Raw genomic sequence first — 24483 nt, forward strand, 5'->3', positions numbered from 1 at the left:
CAAAAACAACAAAAAAACCACAAAACACCACCCCCACCCACAAACAGACGCAAACCAACTATCTCGGGCACTAGAGCATGCCCTGAAGTGCCATGTCTACACGTTTCTTAAATACCTCCAGGGATGGCAACTCCACCACCTCCATGGGCAGGCTATTCCAGTGCCTCACCACTCTCTCAGTAAAGTAATTCTTCCTAATATCTGATCTAAACCTCCCCTGCTGCAACTTCAGACCATTTCCTCTGGTCCTGTCGTTATTCGCTTGGGAGAAGAGGCCAACGCCCACCTCTCTACAACCTCCTTTCAGGTAGTTGTAGAGGGCAATGAGGTCCCCGCTCAGCCTCCTCTTCTCCAAACTAAACATGCCCAGTTCCCTCAGCCTCTCCTCATATGACTTGTTCTCTAGACCCCTCACCAGCTTGGTGGCTCTCCTCTGGACACGCTCCAGCAGCTCAATGTCCTTCCTGTAGCAAGGGGCCCAGAACTGAACACAGCACTCGAGGTGAGGCCTCACCGCCGAGTACAGAGGCACGATCACTTCCCTACTCCTGCTGGCCACGCTGTCCCTGATACAGGCCAGGATGCCGTTGGCCTTCTTGGCCACCTGGGCACACTGCTGGCTCATGTTAAGCCAGCTGTCCACCAACACCCCCAGGTCCTTTTCTGCTGGGCAGCTTTCCAGACTTGGAGTGCTGTCCTCACTCAGATCACCGTGAAGCCCCACAGACCTTTGTTCAATAGAATAGGAGGGATGTTTGTACCTCGGGTCTTGGGGAGAGAGGAACAATGAGCAAAGAAAAGGCCTAAGGGTACATTTGTAACAACACCTCTGCTGAAAGGACTACTCAGGGCTACTATCACTTAAGGCACTGGAGTCAGTGTTTCTAAATTCCTTCTGCTCAAATAATACAGAATATAGGTCTGTGTGACCTCAGGCACCCATTGCACAGCTTTCACTTAAATTAACACACTTACTAGACACAATACTGTAAAGAAACCATTTGTCTTCTATGTGATAGCACAGCCAGTCTGATCCATAAGCTCTTGGCACTCCAAGCATATACGGGTCTTTTATTTCAAAATACTTCTAGCTCATCACAGGCTCCTTCAGAAATCCTACCAACAAATTCTAGGCAAATATCATTAACCTCCTCTGGTCTTTGCTCCAAATCAAATACCACCCTGAGGGGGTAACTCTGGGAGCAGGTGCCACATTTCTAGCAAATAAGGTCACAGGGGAAAATGAAAGCCCAGAGCCTGTAAAGATAACCTTTCTTCACAGCCCTTCCTCAGTGGAAAAATGGAGAGGAAGCACAGAGCCTGGACTCAAGGATCTCTCCTACCTCTGTAAAGGAATACCTTGTAAGGAAGCACAAGATTACCAAATACTCACTAAAATAACTTTCTGTCCTGCAGTTTTCCATGTAAAACTAAACCATGCAGTATTTCAAAGCAATACATTTTCAGTAGACTATCAAAATAATCTCATGTTATTTTTTCCTTATTTTTCTAGCCCCGTTTCCTTCACTCTCAGCACTTTGTAAGGACATCTTCATCTGCCTGTTCGACATTATGTCTGTTGCAAACTTTGGTAAACACTTAAAATATGTTGTTGCTTTCTTTCAAACCCACAATTACGGTTCACTTTACCAAAGGCCAGAGCACTTGGCTCACCCTTGTGCCAACTCAACTCAGACGTACCGCGCAATGCGGCTAACTCCCTCGATGCGCCTTCCACCCCCAAATTTTCCACTTAAGCAAATTAATGATCAGGAAAGACGGGATACACCCAGAAAACAGAAAACCACTTATTCAGCAAGTCAAAAATGGATACGCTGGCACTGAAACTTAGAGTTGAAAGTGAAATACATCCTACAAAGAATCCCAGATTTCAGCTGCCTGCAAACTACAGTAAATATTTCAGGGATGTCCCCAAGATGATTTTTACTGAGGACAAATAGTACCTTCTTGTTAAAAGCAAAGAAGAGGCATGGCTTGATAGGCAATAGACAGTTCTTTTATCCCTGTAACGGATTTATTCCCTCATGTTCAGTATTTCTCAGAAAGCATGTCACTTCCACAGAGAATTCTGCCGCTCTACATTTTAAGAACTCAAGTGTTCCACTGAAGCCCAACTTAATTTCAGAAGTCGATAAAGAAAACAGAAAGAGAAAGAGGGGGGGAAAAAACACATCTGGTGGTTTAGAATGCTAAAATCCTTCAGACTAAAAAGACAGCAGCAACTAGAAATCCATAGACACTGATCCAGCTAACTGTAACCTCGCATACCTTATGGAAGTAGGTGTGTTTATGCTTTGCAGACCCATCTTTTCGCATGCAAAAGACAACATCTGAAATGGATGTAACTCGAGAGCTTGCCCTCTAGTCTCAACTGTCCTCCCATAAACTTAACCAACAAAAATAATAATTAACATAGGTGTTTCATAATCCTTCCAAAATATTTTCTTTGTAAGAAGGTAAGTGAGGGTTGTTTTACCATTCAATAGAAAAAGAAGACTGTTTAACGTGGGTGTGTGCCAATATATGAAAACTATTTAAAATGAATATTTTTGCAGTGGTCTGGAGGATCATGAGCCAAAATGTTGAACGCTCTCTAGCTGGACTGGATCACTGTGCAACCCTGCACAGAACAAACAGATAGAGGAAAGAAAGTCAAGATGAAAATAACTTAAGCCCATTAACACTTATAATTCTGCACTATTCAAGAAGCTGAAACATCCCAAATGAAGTTTAGGACAGAGACAGACTTAGATGCACCTTTACTGAAGTAAGGGCTACCTCAGAAGACAGCACCAATGGCAGCAGCGCAGCCACACTGCAGGGCCACCCAAAGCCACCAGCAGCACACTCACCTGGGACTAGTATGTGCCCAGAAGGCATCTTCTGCAGTCCTCAGGGGAAATTTCTGCCAGTGGCAACCAGAGCTTCTAAAGTCTTTTTTACTTTAGAAAGAGAAACCCAAGCATTTTACACCACTATTTCCACCTTACATAAAATAGAGAGAAAACTTGGCCCATCAATAAAATAATTGAGGAGTTACGAGTCTAGTTTTAGGAAAAACAGCTTTTACATATTTGAGGTAAGGCAACATGCATAAATAAAGTGTAGCTACCAGGCTTAAGCCGGTAAGTTTTACTCCAGTCCACACCTGGGTTATTTGATAATGCATGCAAAGATAAGCTTTTAACATATGCCTTGAGGAATTGAGTAACAACACAACCCTGAAACTGAAATTAATATTAATGCATGTAGAGGCTTTTTTCAGCCCAAAAGTTTTTGGGTTTTAATCAAAGAAAAGGTGCTATAAAACTAAAAACCACAAATTCATGTCGATTTCTAATAAACGTAAAATGTTACCCTGTATGATACTACAGTTTGCAGAAAACTGGCACAAGACAATATATAACCTTGGCCTACAAGCAAGCATCACTTTGTTAGTACAAATCAGTAATTTAAAGTAGCAGGAGTAGGTATAAGCTTTACATGAACTCCCAAGGAAGTCATGCATTTGTGAGAGTTACACGTATGGACTTTCTTCCCCACTGTGAACATCTGCACATATACTCAATTTAGATGAATTTCTTTCTAAAGCTACTCTTGGAGCTGTCAACGTCATTTGGTAACGCCCGCACTGGGGCATTTATAACGACAGCAAAAGCTAAGATATACATGTAAGAAAAGGCCATTTTATTAACATTTTGAGCCATCATTTAACTATCAGGTGAAATACCACATCATTTGTCCACAGAAATGAAAATGATCAAAGTTTTATGTCCTGATAGATGTTATCTCAAAAACATTATACTATACATTTATTTAAACTAAGAAGTGCATAAAAATAAATAAATAAATAAATAAAAAAGAACATCCTAAAACCAGTAGTACTGATATCATTTTCAGCTAGCAACTTTTCTCCCTCTTCAATTCAACAGGCATCAGGACACAGCTTCGAAAACACCACGTAATTTCTCTGAACAATTCTACTAATACCTAGATTCTTATCTCCTTTACATTATAAATTCACCCTATAATCCCACAATGCTAGTGCAGAAACGGCATTCAAATTTGGAACTCCAAAACCTGAAATACAGTTGTAGCAATTTAATTTAAGTAAACGATGAAGTTTCTTGTATTTGATGTTTCAGAACCTCGGCCAATGTGCTTTAGGAAGGAAAAGCGACTTGCATTTGACACTGGAGTGTCTGCAAATGAACCCCCACTGCAATCAGCGTCACTCCCAAATAAAACTAACTGACAACAAAAAAGTGATTAATGATAGAAAAGAACAAGAGCAGGGACATGGTGAAAATAAAAACTTAAATATGATTTTTTAAAAGGTACAAAAACATTCAGAGAAATCGAAGTACAACACTATGTATGGTTAATGCGACAATCTATCCTGAAAGAACTGGGACACTAAAAGGAAACAGAACAAAACAATCTGCTATCTCATTGTACGAAAAAACCCTCAAATGAAACATGCCTAAAGCTTGATTTCTAGTTCACTGGCTACAACTCAGATCAAATCATGATGCATATTGGCTATTCATCTGAAATATCCCAAATACAGCTGTTCCATTATGCCATGTTTTTGTAGTATTTTCCTCCTCCTTCTCCTATGTCCTTTGCTGTGTGGGACGCACTCCCAAGAAGGATGTGGCCACCACAGTTAAACTTCCAGGAAAAGAGCATTAGCGGCACTGAGATAATGTGTTTCCTTTTCCCTTTTGCTTTATCAGTTGTAAACATCCTAATAAAACTAACAGTGGAACGGGTCTCATCTCAAAGGCTAATCATTTAACATATATTCAAGTGCTCTTTACATCTTTAATGTTTGCAAAACATCCCCCTATGAACAGGCATTGTATTACAGCAGGATTAATGACAGAATGCCAATTCTATCTGCCAATTCAATTGGTAACTGGAAATAGCATCTCAACAGTTTACTCACAAACACATATTAAAAGTTAGATCCAAGTTATACTGAATACAAAAGCCTTTCACATCAGGTCCTAAATGAACAGTTTCTCAGAAGCACACAGTTAAAATCTTCAAAATTCCAGAAAACTGCTAAGGAAAATACTCTGCCTGGGCATTATCAGAAAGAGCTCTTTAGCAGGTAGGTACAGTTCTTCAACAAAACTAGCTGACTTCAAAATATTCCAGGAGAACAATTTGCAGCTTAGCACCCCCCACCTTAAAGAACTCTCAGCTACAGCTCTTTCATGAAAAGCCATAGTCTCAAAAGAAACAAAACACAACCCAGTAACGAAACAAAACACAACCCAGTAACGAAACAACACCAACTGCAATATACCTTTTGGACCAAAAAGAGCCCCAAAACTTTTCTGGAGCAAAGCAGGTAAGTGGAAACAGTTAAAGAAGGAATGGTCAGTACAGATTCTGATTAAGGGTGATAGATGATGTATCAAAAGTGTTCATTCTGCCAACTCAATTATTCAGCTTAAACAATTTGTAGTTTTCCTACTGATTTCTGACAGAGCAAAGTACGTCTATTGAGTGCATTTGAAAATTTTGCCTCGTAAGGAAATCTTTTGCTCTGCGTACAAGAACTGCCATGGAATTAAAGAAAAGATGATGCCAGCTTTGGAGGAAAAAAAAAAAAATCAATTACGGCCTCACAAAAAGTTAGACACAAAAAACGATATTCTCCTTTGAACAGCATGTATGATTTTTTTACAGACCAAGGTAAAGTACCACAATGTAAGTACTTCCACTTATTCAGCAAAATGCTATCACTTTGTTTGAAAGATAATTTCATTAAATCCAAAAGAAAACAATGAAAAAATCCAAAGCAGACCACACAATAGTGTGTTGGCAACTTCCGTATAGATTGAACAGATTAATTAGGAAATATAACCTGACCCTTCAATAAACCTGTTCAAAGTTAATCACATTTCACAAACAGGTTTCCGGTTTTGCTTTTATAAATTACAGATCATTAACTCTGAAACATGCCCGTGTGTAAGATTCATCACATGCATTTGGATAGTCATGAGATCTCCTCATTCCTCTGTCTGACTCTATGGCAAAAGGTCAGCAACAGTTGTCAATAACCACAAGGTCTCGGCAGGTCAGTTCTATTATATTTACTATTACGACAAATACTTGTTACCAGCTTGAATTCTTTTAACAGGAATTATTCTCACTTCATCAAGTAACTCCAACAGGAACTTGGGAGCTCCAATAACTTACCTGTGAACGTAATGCAACTGATGAACCGAATCAATTGCTATCACCATTTCAGCCAAATAAAAACGAGCCATATCTTCGGGTAGTCTGTCCTCAAACTTGCTGAGCAATGTAAGCAGGTCTCCTCCAACATAGTAATCCATAACCAGGTACTATAGAGTGGGAATGATAAGAAAACAGAGGGGGTAAAAAAAAAAAAAAACAAAAAACCACAAACCAATTTATTGAGTGAATTGGAGACTAAAAACTAATTGAAGCATAAAAATTAATTTATTGCAAAAAATATACTGGGCATTAAAAAAAACTAACAAAGATGCTTAAATGTTCTGAAAACATGAGCTGGTTCAGTCTCATTTTAATATTAATATACCTCTCCAAATACAGTAAGCCTCATGGCAGAATAGCATCATCCAGCGTCCCATCACCAAACATAAAATATTTAGATACTCTGGATTCCTTTCAATACCCTTTGAAAGAAAGCAAGAGGATTAAAGGATTAAAGCACAGACCTATAAAACTGAAACCAACTTGGGATCTCATTTAAGGGCACTAATTTCCCAGGCTTCCCTTTTCCTTTTTTTCCTACCATCTTCTTTTCCTATTAAACAAACTGTTTTGGAGAGTAAAGTTTTCAGACTACTCAGATTAAGGCAAAGACTGAGAGACTTCCAGTGGCTCTCACTGCAATTACAGATACTGGTGACACCATGCACAATACAGCATCTGCCAACATAAAATGGGAGGTGTCACCTCGTCTAATTGAAATGAGGGAAAAAAATACGTTTGATTTCTCATTTATTAATTAAACATAAAACCTGCCTGCCACTGAACCAGGTGCAAAGACTTTAAAGAGATCGGAACTTCTCTCCATTTTTCCATATTATGATAGAATGAAATCCCACTACCTTTAGAGACGTGGTCAAAATGACTGAAAAGGTAAACTTAAGAAAAATGGGAAACTCATGATTAATATCTTTTTAGCTTAGCTTAGTTTGTTTTAATTCTGGAACAGCAACTGGAAGGGCAAATGGGGAAAAGAAAAAAAAAAGTCAAACTAATTATAGCTAACAAACTAATTATAAGCAATCTAATTTAACACCCACTGCTATGACATTACTTTCAAACATCATTGTGGACAGACTAATTAGAATAGTTTCCCACTAAAGTATATAGTATCTGAAAGATTTACCAAGAGTTCCAACCTCTGCTTCCAGAAAGGCAGTGTATATCTACAGCGATTCTTAACAATAGTGTATAATGAATCACAAATAAGAAAAAAATATTAAAGATATAATAATTTATCCCAATTTGATTCTTTAAAATTTTGGTAAAGCAACTTAAAGTGACTTTTTATAATTAGTTTTCCTCATTTGTTCAAGTCTTTCCCACCTTCAGAAAAAGAAATTAAAATACGTGGAAAAAATTCTGCAAAATTGTAGCAGATATACGGAAACTGTGGGGCAGGCAGGAATCTTATGCCTGTTTCTTTTCCCTCATACTTTCCATAACAATAAAGGTGATGAGAAAAGATTTTAACAATTTTTCTGCAGAAGAACCTGGGCATCCTTATTGATTCCAAGTGCATGAAGAAAGTACAGAACACGTTTCTACAAAATTTTAAATGTGCTGACAACTTGCTTTGTGACATGAATAGTAAACTTGTTAAATTATGCTCACAAGCCTTACACAAGATAAGTATCTTTTATTCAGTGGTGCTCCTACTGCTCCCTCTGAAACAAGATCTACAGTATTAGCTTCTTGTCTTTTACAGTTTTAGAAAATACATCAAGCCTTTGGAACTTAATATCATTATTATTAACTAATACACTATACAGAGATCTGCAAGAGCTTAACGCTTTGAAAGTATATTGAAAAAAACTCTTAAGATTTTCATAACTGATATGGGTTCTCTGCAGTTATTCTTCAGCATTTTTAAAAGCAGTACAACTCAGTTACTGGATATACCAAAATAAAGGAATTTTGGCACTTACAACACAGGACTCCGCACCTCTTGCTTTGCAAAAGCGAGACAGTAGCCTAATGACAAGGAAACCCTCAACTCCTCAAATATGCCAACACTTCTACTGTAACTCACAATATTAAGTCATGCCCTTGAAGTTAAACACACGCACAGGAATCAAAGTTAGGTTTAACAATTATATTTTTAAATACACAATTCACTTAATGCAGAGCATCCCATCCAATGTCAAAGACCCACATCCTTAAAAAAAAGTTTGTTGTGTTTTTTTTTTTTCAAAAGCTTTAAAAATACTTTCTAAATGCACACAAGCATCAGGTCTATTTAAGTTTCAAATACATCTCTTTTTCCCCTCATATTAGCTTCTTTTTGCAAGTCTTTCAAAATACTTGAAAACTAAATAACATTAAATACTAAAGAGACACCTTAATCTATAGTTGCAGCTTCCCACTCTTATTTATGAACATTTAGTGGCATTCTTCCATGCTGCAAGAACTTTTTATTGATTTATGACATCTTAGCAGGTTTAAGTCCTCAAAAAAGCAAAGACCAATCACAAAATCCACAAAATCACAGAAGCTCACATGGGCTCTACGGTCCAGAACACAAAATTAACAAATAAAGTATATTTCTGTCTCAAACCACAACCAAGAATCTGCATTTCCATCCATATATACATAAAAGCAACACTCACTAAATAGTTTTCATCCTGGAATGCATAATGTAACGTTGTGATCCACTGGTTATCTCCATTCACTAACACATCTCTCTCTTCTCGAAAACAGGCTGTCTGAAAGGGAGAAAAAAATAATTATAGCCCTTAAGTAAAATATATAAAAGAAACACATTTCGCAGGGTGACTATGTTTTAACATTCTATTTTGGCAAAAAAATTTCAAAACTGCATCTCAGTTAAGAAGTCATTTAGTACACTCTTCAAACATGCCAAAATCTATGAAAAAGTAGGTATCAGAAAAGTCTATTTTCTTTAAACTTAAAACAGTTGTATTTCTCTATATTATTAAATAATGCAAAGGGAGAAACACACTGCTGCTTAGATATTGAAATCAAGTATCAATAATGACAGAACAGCAATGTAAGATTGAAGAAATCAGTCCATAATGGTATTGTATAATTATAACTACAATAGGAGTTAAAGAACTAGAATCTGGAGAATTGTGTCATTCTTTTATCTCATCCTGCTCATCATTTTCTCTCGTTCACATTCATGTTTTATACTTGAATTTTCACAGAAGCAAGGTGGTTATTTTCATTTGAAAGTTGCTGCCAGTAACTTCTATGTTGCCCTAATTTCATAATCGTTAACCCGTTGGGGTTTTCTCCACACCTTTTGCTCAGGAAAAGCAGGAAAGAATTGACTATTGCTCTTGCCAGATAGAAGCTGTTGATCAGACACCCAGGAGGACGCCCCCTCGATATAGTGGGAAAAAACACAGAAAGCAAAAGGTGCCTTTGTAGTAAATGGAACAGAGGAGTAACAAGAACTGCCAAGAAATGCTAAGGAACACCTAAGAGAAGGAGGAGAAAACAGGTTCATATGAAACAATAGAAGATAAAATGTGAAGAAAATAAACAACAGGAAAGCAGCAAGGCAGGGAATTTGATGGAGGCTTTGCAACCTGCCCCAAGAGGTGAATAAAATACCTCAGGCAAGAGCAGCTTTACAGAATGATGGAGGAAAACGACCAAACAGTTGAGATGCCAAAAAGAAACTACAGCAAAGATATATGCTAAATGTTCTGAAGGGACTGAGTTCTGAAGTGAATATCCTGAGAAAGCAAAAGGTAGCAAATAGCAAAGCCACACACAATTTTGTTCAGAAAAATGTCTAAAAGATAGTGTAGAGGAAGAGATGCAGATGACACCAAGTTAAGCAGGAGTGTTGATTCCCAGGAGGATAGGGAAGCTCTACAGAGAGACTTAGATAGATTGGATCATTGGGCCAACATCAATGGTATGAGTTTCAACAAGGGCAAGTGCCAGGTTCTGCACTTGGGCCGCAATAACCCCAAGCAGCGCTACAGGCTTGGGGAAATGTGGCTGGAAAGCTGCCTGGAAGAAAGAGACCTGGGGGTTCTAATTGACAAGCGGCTGAATATGAGCTGGCAGTGTGCCCAGGTGGCCAAGAAAGCCAATGGCATCCTGGCTTGTATTAGAAATAGCGTGACCAGCAGAAGTAGGGAGGTGATTGTGCCCCTGTACTCAGCACTGGTGAGGCCACACCTGGCGTATCGTGTCCAGTTTTGGGCACCTCAATACAAGAGAGATATCGAGGTGCTGGAGCGAGTGCAGAGGAGGGCAACGAAGCTGGTGAAGGGCCTGGAAAATAAATCATGTGAACAGCGGTTGAAGGAGCTGGGACTGTTTAGTATGAGGAAGAGGAGGCTGAGGGGAGACCTCATCACACTCTACAACTACTTGAAAGGACACTGTAGAGAGGTTGGTGCTGGTCTCTTCGCACAGGCAATTAATGACAGAACGAGAGGGAATGGCTTCAAGCTCCAACAGGGTAGGTTTAGACTGAACATTAGGAAAGAATTTTTCACAGAAAGAGTGGTCGGGCATTGGAATAGGCTGCCCAGGGAGGTGGTTGAGTCACCATCCCTGGATGTGTTTAAGAGACATTTAGATGTGGTGTCGGGGGATATGGTATAGGGGAGAACTTTATGTAGAGTAGGGTAGATGGTTGGACTCGATGATCCCAAGGGTCTCTTCCAACCTAGACGATTCTATGATTAAAGAATAATAATTATACAGGCTCTGTTTAGAAGGCAGACGGAGAGTTAGAGAAAAACACAGACCATAGTCTCTTCCAGCACACTCTGCTACTTCACAAAGATGTTTCATCAATTTGAACCACGCTCTGTCTCTTCCATCTTAGGAGACAGCTAAATTTAAAGGAAAATCCAGCCTTTTTAATTTTCCAATTTCATTTCCAAAAACAATAGGCAAATACCAGAACTCTGACATGGTTATTGTTGGCTGTGAGATTTGGAGATTGAAGAATGAAAAGCAAAATATCGTTTCAGATGGAGCTATATGCACAAGAATCCATGCAGTAAAAACAAAACAAAATAGCTCCCTCCTCCAAGCACCAATTCTTGTGTTGGAGAATATAGTGAGTAAGAATAATGCAGACCAGAAAACAGAAAGATGGTATACTTTAATCGTAGCACGAAGATCAGTGAAATTTGAGAAAATAACAAGACATGCTTTAAAAAAAAAAAAAAAAAAAATACCCTCAAAGGTATCAAATGAAAAATGGACTTAGGGGTGGGAGAAGGAGAAAGGACGATCTTCAGAATGAAGAAAAGCTGTTCTATGCTTCAGCTTGATTTTTTTTTTCCTTCCCTGTTTGTGAACTCCTGACATATTTCAGAGAGAGATGCTATGAACTCTTGTTTTCACAAGGATAAATGTCATGTAGTTTCTCTACTTGTCATGACACAACTCACAGGATTAGTTACTACAGAGAGTTTCTGTACTTCCACTTGTTTTCGCCATGATTTAACAAAAGACCATGCATTCCTTGAGCACTCTAGACACCCACCTCCAGGCAGTACGCCTAGAGCTGACAGCAACAGCTAGTACCACAGCAGATCACAGCTGAGATGGTAACAACCAAAGGGTCTACGTGGTTCGTGGGCAAATTAATTCATGGCAAAAATAAGTAAAGAAATAAAAAAATATTACTTACTGTAACACAGCTCAATTAAATTTTGTTGGGTTGTTTTGTTTTAAGCAAGCCTGGTTTTGTGCTTTTCATTATTCCAACATTAGACTTTATCTTCCCTAGGCACAGTCTCCTTGAATTGTTGCCAGAGGCCTCCAGAGGTCATCTCATCCAACTCTCTACCCCAGGAAAGCCAACTTAGTGCTTTGGTTTTATCTATACTGTTATTGTGGCCTTAACCAGCAAAGAATTCTGGCTGCCTGGCTATTTGGTGCTCATGTCCTTACAGCTCAGAGTTAGCACCTTCTGGAAGTGCTGACTGCTTCCATGCCACATAGTATTTGTCCTCATCACTCCTGAGCCCCCTCTGGCACCACCAGGGCACACATGTCACTGTGAGTGGCTGTCAACACTCAGGATAACGGGTCTAGGAGTGTAACTGTGAGCCGTCACACACTTTGGGTAGTTCGGGCCAGAGAAGAGAAGGCTCCGAGGAGATCTTGGAGCTCCTTCCAGTACGTAAAGAGGCTACAAGAGAGATGGGGAGGAACTCTTCAGCCATAGCAATAGGACAAGACGTAACGGTTTTAAACTGAAAAAGGGGAGATTTAGATTACATATCAGGAAGAAATTCTTTCCTGTGAGGGTGGTGAGGCACTGGAACAGGTTGCCCAGAGGATGCCCCATCCCTGGAGGTGTTCAAGACCAGGCTGGATGGGGCTTTGAGCAACCTGGTCTGGTGGGAGGTGTCCCTGCCCATGGCAGGGGCGTTGGAACTCAATGATCTTTAAGGTCCCTTCCAACTCTAACCATTCTATGATTCTATGACTTTCAGGTACTCCTTGTATTAGCAATGTCCCCAGTTTTACATCACATCCCTGAGTTTTCAACAGTGGCAACTATTTGGAATACTTCAGCTCTTTATAATGCAAAAGAGGACACTGACCTCCAACCTGTATAATTTCATTATAACAAAGTTTTTGCATACAATTACTCTCAGAGCTTGTAGTTGTCAACCTTAATCTGGCATTTACCAGCCTTGGAGTACACACTCCCTTTCTACTTTTACAAACGACTCCCATTTCCCACAGAGTTGATACAGGGAAGTATGAACAACTTGTTTCTGCCAGTTGTGTATACACCTACCTCAACGCTTGGCTTGCATTTTTGGACTGTCTGATTTTGCTGTGTATTTCAGTGGATAACAGAGCCAAAAGGGGTCATTTTCCCTGGCAGCAGTAACAAGTGAGATGTGCTCATCACCGTTTAAAAATGACAGGTTACAGTTGTTGAAGGCCATGCTTTGTAAATGCATTTTCACTCCAGATGGTTCTCTTTCCACTGTATACCCACGGGTTACAAATACATGGAAAAACATAGCTGTAATTTTTTTTTAGGCTAACTGTTCAAACTTTCAGAAATTCAGCTGGACCCATGGGAAGAGTATTTTTAATACCTTGCATAGAGAAAAATCTCTCAAACCTATTTATATCTGTATTTTAATGGAAAGAAATAGCTTTTAAACTGACTTTAAAAGGGTACATTTAAAAATAGAGTGGAACTTTATTGCTGGTCTTTTCTTTTTCCCTAAAATAATAAAACCTGCAGTAATGACATCTGTCTTGGAGAGAAATACTTCTTTGTATAAAGACTAATGCCAGATTGCTCAGTATCTGAATAATTTCTGGATAAAGAAGAAACACACTGTGTACATCTAACCACAGTCTGCATGCCATTTATACTTCTTAATGTGATAACATTTTCATTAAAAGAGACAGGATGTGCACACATCAGAAATAGGCTTTAATTTGTCTGGCTACATTGTTTTTTTAAATGTGTGATGGCTTCCCATTGATCTCATTTCCTAACAAGATATAATTAAAACATAAACGCAGAAATCAGAATAAACTTGGAAGCAATTGAACAGCAAGGACGTCTGAGAGTAGGAAGGTGGGAGTCTCAAATAACAACTGAGGGTAGAGATAATTTGATCAGACAAGTTGGAAGAGACACCAAGATAGTGCTCACACTGTCCAAGTGAAAGAAAACCCGATGGCCAAAGCAACTTCGTACGTGTAAGACACTGAGTTATATTATATGAGTCTATTTTTAAAATAGGCAGTTTATTTTTGGTAGGCATAGACAAAGAATTTCAAAGGAATTTGAAGAGTTAGTTATATATTCTTTTTAAAATTAGTACACAAGTCTTCAGGTGTAGTCTGCATTTTAGAAGTTTCTTTCCAAAGGAATCCAGGGAAATGTACTGAAGATTCTATGAAGAGTGGAGCTGTGTAAGGAAAGCAGGAAGCCAAGGCTAAGCAGGGCTGGTGAAAGAGCTGTTCCATCCTTTTCAGAACATAGAACGGACTCAAACTGTAATGAGGAACTTTGCATCAAAATTTTTGCAGATGGACATTTTTATGAAGCATGCCATCAGATTAACTTTTTTATCTTTTTGATTTTTCAATCTACAAATTGGACCCTGACTAAGTTCTAACTACTGATAAACTAATAGGCTTGGTGAGTTACAGCTCAGTAATTACCTTTCACCATGGAAAGTACTTGCTAAAGACTACATTCCTAACTGGAATAAATGCATTAAAAGACTGCTTGTATTTCCTGGGCAATTATAGAAAAGGTATAATGTCTTAAACATCCAGCCCCACCTAAGTCAAGATTCCATGCCATTTTAACCCTTCCAATGGACTATTTTAACCTTATTTTAATATTAATCTTCATATTCTCAGTAAGTAGTGAAGCACCTCCTCAGTCCCTCTACACACAGTCTTGTAGAAAGAGAAGCAACAGCAGAGTAAAAGGAAGCAGGATGATAGAAAACATTTCTGTAATCTTACTTCAGCTCGCTTCAGCATCTCCCACTTATTAAGTATCTTCATGGCAAAAACCTTATCTGCGTTCTTCAGTTTTACTACTGCAACCTGGAAAGATAAATGAAAGATAAGTTAAAACATGAAAATGCACATTGTTTTAATTTTTATGAAACCCTGCACTTTTGGGGTTAGTTTTTTGCTTCAGCGTTCTGGACAGTTAGCTTTACTATCTGGACAATACCACACCACCACCATCAAGAAAGAGTAACTTCACAACAGTATGGGATAATACAATGTAGCAGTTTCTAAAACAAAACAAACAATATCTTTTAAGCTTCAGACACAAATTAGACTGCAGGTTTACCATAAAACAACTTCCACTCTCATTTCAAATAATGCACTAGACTTTCTTCAAAGATATAGGAAAGTATTAATTTGTGGTTTTCCACCTGAAGTTCAATGAGCTCTTTATCGTGTCTGTTGTTAGTGGCAGGGAAACAGCGAAACGCACGTTTTTGAGAGAAGTAAATTGTAGGAAACACAAGTCCCCCTTCCTCTCATTGCTTCTGAAACAGTAGATACCATAGGCCTATGTCATAACATATTAACAAAGCCAATTGACACAGTCCTTTTCTGAGTATATTACAGTTTTGTTTAGCTATAATAAAAGCTGACATGGAATATTTTTAGGAAAGAGAGAGGGAAGAAGTTTACACAAACATGTTTTCACAGTTCAGGCTTCTGTGGTATGGAAAGCTAAGCATCTTACCCAAAATGGCCACAAATCTGCCCCAGACTTGGAGCTGCTGGTCAGAAGGAGACCAGACCACTACATTAACATCCCATTTATAGAAAAGTTCAACAATCAACACATTTTAACAGCCATTCTCCAACAGTCCCATTCTGCCCTTCCCTTTCAAATAAATTTCAAGGCTTAAGGAAATAAAAGTTGATTTCTGTCTGCATCTGGTTACAAACCAACATGCTGTCACACAGATTATCATCATCTTCATCCTGCAGGCCAGTGACAAAAAAATACTAAGGTTGAATCCTACATTCCTTCCACCTCTTTCATAATCAGTAAGCCAGCTACTTGTGAAGACAGTGATAACAGGAAAGGAAACACAGGATCAGACAGTTTGAAGGAAGTGTCACGCAAACCTCTTTTAACCATCTTCAAATGTGTCATCACCTGCAGCAGCTTCATAAAGATGGCAAAAGTGCAGGCTGAAGGACTGTAATACTCAGATGTCTACACTAAAGCGTACCTAAAAGTGCACCTCTTGCTTAGCTATAGATTCATGGACAAAGCAGCTGCCGCTTCCCATATATTAATGCATTATCAGCCCTGCTCTTGACACTGCTGCCTTTTGGGGCAACGGGGGAAAGGGGTGGGAATAAAAACAGGAGAGAAGACAGAAAGGCACTACATCTACATGTTTAAACTAGTTTATGAACTGAAACTTTTAAAGGTTACTTCATGCATAAGAATTGAGGTTCAAATCCAGATTTGGAATCCCTCAGGTTACTTTCAGATTTGAAACACAAAAATAGATTGTTATTTAGACTTATAATCTAATCTTGATTCATAAAGAATGTCTACTCTTCGCATGGTACCCCAAGACCGAGCATCACTATTTTACTTTGGAGTGAAAGACGAATCCTCTGCAGTGATACTTGACCCACAATGCAGATTTGAATCTTGAGTATCCTTTTACGAGCTTGAAACTCGGACAAGCCTGTATCTGTATCACCTTCTAATGAGAAGGAAGAGAAAACCTTAACATTGAAACTAGTCTGCACTCAAACTGTATTATATCTTGGGTGACAGGGACCCGCCTCTGTATGATGCAGTTAGTGGTACGAAGCTACAATGTAATTCTGCCCTACAGACCTTAAGGGTTTTGCGACTCTTACAGGGAAAAATTAGAAGGTTAGTCCTAGAGCTGCCCAGCATGAAAAAGAAGTTTTTCCCCACCATTATCTGCTGTAGAATAGGCAGCCAGAGGCATAAGATAATACATGTATTTTGAGTCCAACTTCAGGACTTCATTTCTTGCCTGTAGCACGCTCAGTGAAAGGCTGTGTTATTCTGCAAAAGAAATGGTTAGTGGAAGACACACGCTAATTGCCCATCTGCCTAAATTTGTAGTCTCCTGTACAAGCATTCCCTTGGACACAACCACAAGAGCTACAGCACGGCCTTTGGTTAACTGCCGGAGCACAGGCCCTGACTGACAGATCAAGGGCTTGGTACTTCCTGCAAATGTGTAACAGTATTGAAAAGTGACTAAAAAACAAAAATATACTCATGTTTACCAGCTGTGTTTACAATCAGTCAGAAGCAGTATTTAGTCTGTGAAAGCCATTAATGTTATTCAGTATCAATAACCACCACACACACAAAGGATCACCACCATCATCATTTTTCTGCAATCACAGCATCTTTATGGGGGTGTTTCAGTACTTTATGAAAGAAAATTCTAAAATGTTTATTTCAGGACTGTGAAAGAAAAATCTGACGCTGCAGCAATGAACCTTCTGATGCAGTTTCTAATTGTAACAAAAAAAATCTGAAATGGGCTTACAGACCCAGACAGTGTTTACATACACACACTGAGGTATATACTATGTACTCGAAGGCCCAAATACACACAGATCTTTTCCCTTCCCCAACGAAGCTGTCAAGACAGAAGAAACTGTAATCATTCCTGTCCAGTTATCCTGAAGTGTCTTGCTACTGGAATTTCTCAAAACTGGTCTTTTAGAGGTTGGGTGGGTTTTTTTTAATTTATATTTTCCTGTGAGCAGCCCAAGAAAAAATGATCAGTATGTGCTGATGTAAACATCTTGCTTTAGTCAGGTTTTTTTTTTCCCATTCTTCCAACAGTTTTCCTTATTTCCCACAAAAAGCAGTACAGTCTGGCATGCTGTCAGACACCTTCTGCCCCAAACTCGGCTACTTGCCTCTACAGTACATGTCTGCATGTTTCCTTTGCTTAAAAAGCAACAGCCCCATACAGAAAAAAACTAAACCAGAAGCTATTAAAATTTAAATGAAAAAAAAAAAAAAAGTTAATTCAACAAACAAAGAAGACTCAGCACTGGTTTTCTTCTTCATCAAGAGCAGGCAGCCCTCCAGAAATGAAGAGGGAATGTTACTGTTCATAAGTGGATGCCAAAATTTAGGAGTAACTAGTTCTCAGAGCTACAAAATTCATCATCTTCAAAATATCAACAGCAAATAAACATAGTATTTGCTTCCCTGAGCAAGCACCGAATTTTTTTTTAAGCAATAATAGAATGAACTGAAAATTTTGGTATTAGTGAGAATTTTCAATATGCTGTAATTTTATAGTGCTGAGAGACACCACTGAGAGCTTCACCTTTCCTAGTAGCATCCTCCAACTCTCAAGTTTAAAGTCTTCTTATTTAGAGTTGTTTGTCAAGTTTTTCAAACCCTGCTGCCTGCAGCCAGTGCCATGAAACACTTGATGCCCACATTATTAATTTTACCAGAATAATCCTCCTCCTCCTCCAAGCAAAACAGCTGTGTTTTCTAAAGACAGCACTTTCTTACATAAAATTTTAACTAAGTTAAATGTATGCACGCAAAAGGAAGGGGCATATCATTAATTTGACAAATAGAAAGCATTCTCAGCCTGGCAGCAAGCAGGGTAAGGGGAAAAAGAAAACTAGGAACAATGAACTCTTAGAATTATAAGCAATAGTTAGTTTAAATTACTTTTTGTTTCCATCAAACACGTAAAAAAAAAAAAGGGAAATATTTCTTGACTATGCAAATTGAAGAAATTAAGTGGTGTAAATCAAAATAAGAACAAGCCTGAGACTGTGCCAAAGAAAACCTGCACTAAACTTTGTAGTCTACAGAATTTCAGAATTATGTTGATTCAGGAGACAAAAATTACTCCTCCCAGTAACCCAGAGCAACTTTGGTCTCGTTTATAGTTTGCTGGAAATAAAATACTTTCTTCCAGATTCCTTAATCTGTCTCAGTAAACTACTGTAGTCTACTAAATCATACAAGTATTTTGCAATTTAATATTAATATAGTTTTTGGTGGCTTAAGTAGCAGTTAAATTTGGTGGTCTTTTTTTCAATATTTACAGATTTTACTGGTTATTTTAAAGGAAAATTGGTGATTTCATACAGAACTTGGGGGTTTTTTTTAGACAAATACCTGTGTAGGGCTTGAAACTTTCCTTCTTTAAGCCAGTGAGAAAACTTAACATATATCCTTGCAAATATTTAGTAAGTCCTACTTTAAGAACATACAAACCCAAACACTTTCACTGAGAGAACTTTAGTTTCCCCCTTACTAAGATTTTGTCAATTAAGTAGTCAGGTTATCTTTCTCAGATAAGTAATTAGAAACACTGTTCCTAAAAGAGGAGAACTAACCAATTACCCAGACTGTCCCCAGCAGAGGATGGGGAAAGTTATGCTCTCGCTATTCATGGGATGATTCACTACCAAGAAGCTTCCTGAGAAAGAACTACAGTTTTTTTGTGGTTTAGCTGCTGTGGAGTTTGGTGCTGATTTAGCAGACAAAAATGACTTCTCTTAAAAACACAGCATAAGGCAGGTTTCACATATGATTCTTCTGACAAGAAAGCACCCACATCAGTGATTTTTCTCACATCTTATACAATCTGTACATGAACTCAGCTGCAACTACTATGGCAGCACTCAGAAAAGTTGATGTTTTAAGCAGAAGTGTTTACATCAAAACAGAGAATGCAACATTCTCTTTGTGGCAGAGGTTCAGACTAAAGATAAATTATTCCTGAGTAACTTCAGCCTTCAGACTCCTTTATAAAGAGCTATTAGTCCATATGGAGCAAAACCAATCAACAGTGATAAAGTAGCTAAATAAATACAACTCTTTTATTGTTATTTTTACAGTTGCCCAATGATGATATTTTCATGAAGGCATCACCAGAGTATGTAGTGACATACAATACAGTAAAAATTCCTGTTCCTTACATACTACCTATAGAAGTCTATTCTTCCATAACAACAGAATAGTAAAGACTAATTTTCACACAATGCAAACGCTAAGTGAACCTGAAACCAACTCTCCCCATCATGTGCCAGAGAGCCTCCAGAAATCATAGAATCTGAAGATGATCTATGGAATCATAGAATGGTCAGATTGGAAGGGACCTTCAAGATCATCTGGTTCCAACCCCCCTGCCATGGGCAGGGACACCTCCCACTAGACCAGGCTGCTCAAAGCCCCATCCAGCCTAGCCTTGAACACCTCCAGGGATGGGGCATCCACAACTTCCCTGGGCAACCTGTTCCAGTGCCTCACCACCCTCACAGGAAAGAATTTCTTCCTGATATCTAATCTAAATCTCCCCTCTTTCAGTATAAAACTGATGCTCTCATACCAAAGAGAACTGAAAAATAAAAACCAGTTCCAGTTCCAAAAGCAACGAAGACATTGATCAGAAAATCTTTTTCTTATACTCTGAGTTTCAGTTCACACGTGTTTTCAGGCAGTATGGAATACCTTCTACAGAAGTGTTGCCATATTTGGCTAGCAAAAATTTAAGGTACTGGTATACATTAGGTTGCTCTTTCTACATAGTGTCCTGCATGAAGGACACGGCACATGCACTTAATGTAATTAAGAAGGGGCAGAAAGCTAACATCTAGCTATTCAAATTTCCTCAACTTCTATAATCTGGCATGCTTAGTGTAAAACCTAGTGATCAACAGCCTTGTCTGACAACTTCAAATAAGAGATGGCTTAATGAAAAACGGCAAAAAAATGTATAGTTTGATAGCAGTGAAGTGACAATTGAAAAAGAAACTAACATCTGCTAAACTCTTTGAAAGCAATACAGCAAAAATATTCAAACATTAATTAAAAATAGGAATCGAGGTGACAGGTACAGAGAGAGATTTCTCTGTATTCTTAGAATGCCAATATCAATATTTGGCTATTTAAGTTGCTGAAAACTACTTTCAGACTATTTAGTTACTAGGATGATTACGAATCGCTAGATCTTTATACCGTCACTAACTTGTTGGCCTCCACCTGTTGACTGGAAAGAATTACAGTCAAGCAAATAATTTATCATCAGGCAATTGAAACGTGGTCTTTTAATCCATGTGAACTTGCCTTCTCTCAGAATTTAAAAGAGTTAAAAGGAACTGTCAAAAAAAGTATAAATCAGAATGCACTTGCATCAAGTATTGGGTGGGCCCACATCATCTATTATACTTAAATAATATAAAAACCCATACACTGGTATATTACTATTAAGTACCTCTCCTCAGCACTGCAGATACGCAAGAGCATTACTCAAAGCCTTCCTTCTACCTCCTTCACATACATACCTCCCCAAAGGCTCCTCGACCAATCACCTTCAGAATTTCAAAATCTTCTTTATGTAGTCGCATCTGTTTCACTTTAGATGTAAAAGGTTTGGCTGAAACAAAAGAACATATCAATCATTAAAAAAAAAAAAAAAAAACAAAAACCAAAACCAAACAAACCCATACACCAAAACCAAACCAACCAAATAAACCCAAACAGCAAGGTAACAGTAACATACAGTAGATGTAATCAGAGCCCTGAAAACAACACTGAAAACAAAAGACCCTTTTTCTTATGTACCTATATTCCCTAATGTAATATAATGAATTTTAAAGCTAGAAATAATAACCAGTAAGAACTAAGCCAAAACTGCTGTGAGAAACAGTTTATGAAGTAAGCTTGCTTTTGCTTTTTTTAAATATAAAGAAAAAAAAAGTCAAACTGACTGTATTTTTCTACAATCTTTTGAGCTCACAGACACCCACTACATCTGTGCTGTGCATTGATAACTCTGGGTGCAAAAGCTAAGTATAATATAATGAGTTCACTTTGGACAATATGAAGTTCTCTGCCAAACAGCAAAACAATATTGTATTCACTGAAAAATTAAAATGCTGATGAATGATAACTGGAAGGGCAACATTAGCCTAGACGATGTATCATGCAGTATTTTTAGAGACCACTTCTTCAAGAGAGGGGACGCTTGATAGTCAATTCTTGGCTTCTGGAAGCAAGAACACTCATACTCAAGATGTTATTAACATACTCAGTGGAAAAATCCCATGTATATAAAGTTAAGCCCCATTTCCCTCTTCTTTTTCCCCTCCTTTTATAATATCTTTGAAAGCAGTAAGCCAAATAAGAACACTGCAGTGTTCTCTGCAATGGAACACTATCAGAAGGACTGTTCTCCTCTTTCAGCCCCATTTAGCATTACCAGTAACAAGTCCCAGTTCATTACTACGTGCTCTCTGCACGCAGGCAAAACATCCAAGTTGCTGATAACTCTGCCTCGAAGCCCACACAACACAACCTTTGGTAAAAAAGAAAAAAAAAAAACCAACAACCAAATTATAAATAATTAAGCTGGAAAAGCAGACCTTTTAAAAATGATTGTTTTAAAATCACATTTAATACATTACACAAATGAAATCCATTACTAAAACAGATACTTCACTAAATATAGTTCATAAAAGTTGCCCATAAAAGAAGGTTGTAAAGCCCAGTGTACACAGGACTGAAATGGGTCTGGGTCTCAGAAAAACAGTAAGTTCGCCTTCTGGCTCAAAGGCAGTTTTTCTCAATGGACCTAAACAAGCAGCTTCAGATACTCCACCCCCAGTTTCACATCTATAAAACAGGGACAGTATTTTTGTATCAGACAAGGCACTGAGCATCACATACTTGCATCAAGAAACAAACAAAAAAATACTTCATAGACACTTTACATGACCCACATCAAAAAAAAAAAAAAACCCAACTCTGTAGCTTACGCTTTCATGGGACAGGGACCCATCTATGGCCACTTCTACCTATACAGAGGCTGATGGAATTAGTACAGCTACATTTGCAGGGAAGAGCCGTAACAGGCATCATATTGCAGAACAATTTGTTCAGAATAATGTTTCTAAACAGAAATGGGAATCGGTTTTCAGAAGCTCCAAAAGAAAATGACCCTCTTAACAAGCAAATATCAAAACACATGTAAGAAACCCGATTTGGGTTCTCCTATAATTCAGTATTTGTCGTATTCAGAATTTGACTTTCTAATGATATGAACTCATCCTACTAAAAAAAACCACAAACCCTAATACTGATACACATAACCCATCATTCCATTTAAACACACACACCTTCGTGGCACTACAAAATCCTTGTGCAAAAGCCTATTGCCTACTATTCAGCAAAGCAATTTTATAAACTGAGTCAAGACACAAGCTTCCTGTATTTTTAATACCTAAAAAAAGCCACAAAACTTCATCCTGGTCCTTAAATTAGCACTGTAAATCACATCAGAAAAACACAAAAATGCAGGATCCTATGTTTGTCCTGTAAAGCAACAGAGCACAACTCCACTGACGGAAGTGGTACAATAGATTAAACACTCCCAAAATCTCAGAGGTTCCAAAGTCTGAACTTAGTAAATTTTTCCAAAATTCCTCAGATGCCAGGAATCAATTCTCTGCCAGGAGCTACATATGTTATAACCCCAGGAACACTAGCTTATGATTTCAAAACCCTAGAGTTTAGGTCCAAACAGTAAAGACGTAGCCATATAACACTGAGATTTTCCCTTTGGTGATATTTTTACTTTAAATTTATAATAATTTTATTCAAATTTTTTAATTATACAATTGAAATACAGGTTTAATAATACATTTAAAATACTTTTAAAATGTAATTTAAACAGAACTACATTGCTCAAGCTCACAGAGATTCCCCAAACTTTAAATTAATCTTTTTATACCTTAAAAGAAAGGTCTTGCAATAGAAAAAGTAAGTTACAACAAAACGTATGGCGTTACTGGGACAGTCTCAGCTCTACTGTACCAAGCAATTTAATACAAATACTAATACTACCGATGAATACTACTTAACAAATTAAAACAAGCCATTAAAGCATTTTAACTTGAAAAACGACTGATTGAAAACAAACATGTAGTTCTCGACTTCACCATTTTTTGACCATTATAGGCCTGGCTGGAGTACAAGGCAAAATATCTTGTTAACAAGCAACAGCGTAGCTGTTTAAACCACAAAACTCTTCCTCACTTTATATTGTAAGGAAAGGCCTGTCATTCTTTAATTATTACATTTTGGAATCTTCCAGGGTTCCCATAGGGACACTGGAAAAATAAACATCATTAGAACTACTTCAGTAAAATACAGCCGATAAAAATAGGTTTGGATTAGGTTTAATGATTTGTAGTATCAGTGTTAGGGGAAAAGTTTGTAAACCCTTCTCTTCAATTTTTTTATGACCTCTAGCAACAGACATGTCAACATATAGCCAAGTAGCTTTAGGAAGAAAGATACAGTTCAAGAAAAGAAAAGAAAGAAAGGAGAGGAGAAAAAAAAAAAAAGAAAGAATTGCCCTAGGAATGTGCTCCAAATAGCTTGTTCCAAAAAAAGCCAATTTGCTTTATCATCAATGTTGTTTGTCTGCTGTGCAAACATCTGCTGTTCTTGTGGCAACAGCAATCTTAAATACAGAAAACTTGGTCTGGCCAAGGGTCTTGGAAGGCCTATCTTCAGACAGCCGCTTTGTACATCCAGCTTTCCAGACTATGAGGTTAACAGGCAGACTTTTTGCAACTACTTTGGCAATGTCATACGAGCCGTTATAAAGACAGCGAACAGTAAGGTCAGGGAACATTTTTCAAAATGTGATGTGC

General features: G+C 38.1%; 1 protein-coding gene across 6 annotated transcripts in view; it reads right to left on the reverse strand.

Moving 5' to 3' along the window:
* CDC42BPA (CDC42 binding protein kinase alpha) overlaps nt 1-24483 on the reverse strand; it is a 180204-nt gene that overhangs the window by 103742 nt on the left and 51979 nt on the right. For all 6 annotated transcript variants that reach the window (XM_074167929.1, XM_074167928.1, XM_074167925.1 and 3 more), the window contains exons 2-5: nt 21109-21200; nt 14761-14844; nt 8907-9002; nt 6238-6386 (exon numbers count right to left, since the gene is read on the reverse strand). In XM_074167929.1, coding sequence (XP_074024030.1) covers nt 6238-6386; nt 8907-9002; nt 14761-14844; nt 21109-21200 — 421 coding nt within the window. The remainder of the gene's footprint in view (nt 1-6237; nt 6387-8906; nt 9003-14760; nt 14845-21108; nt 21201-24483) is intronic.

The sequence above is a fragment of the Numenius arquata genome, chromosome 2 (genome assembly GCF_964106895.1).
Source record: "Numenius arquata chromosome 2, bNumArq3.hap1.1, whole genome shotgun sequence".
NCBI lineage: Eukaryota > Metazoa > Chordata > Aves > Charadriiformes > Scolopacidae > Numenius > Numenius arquata.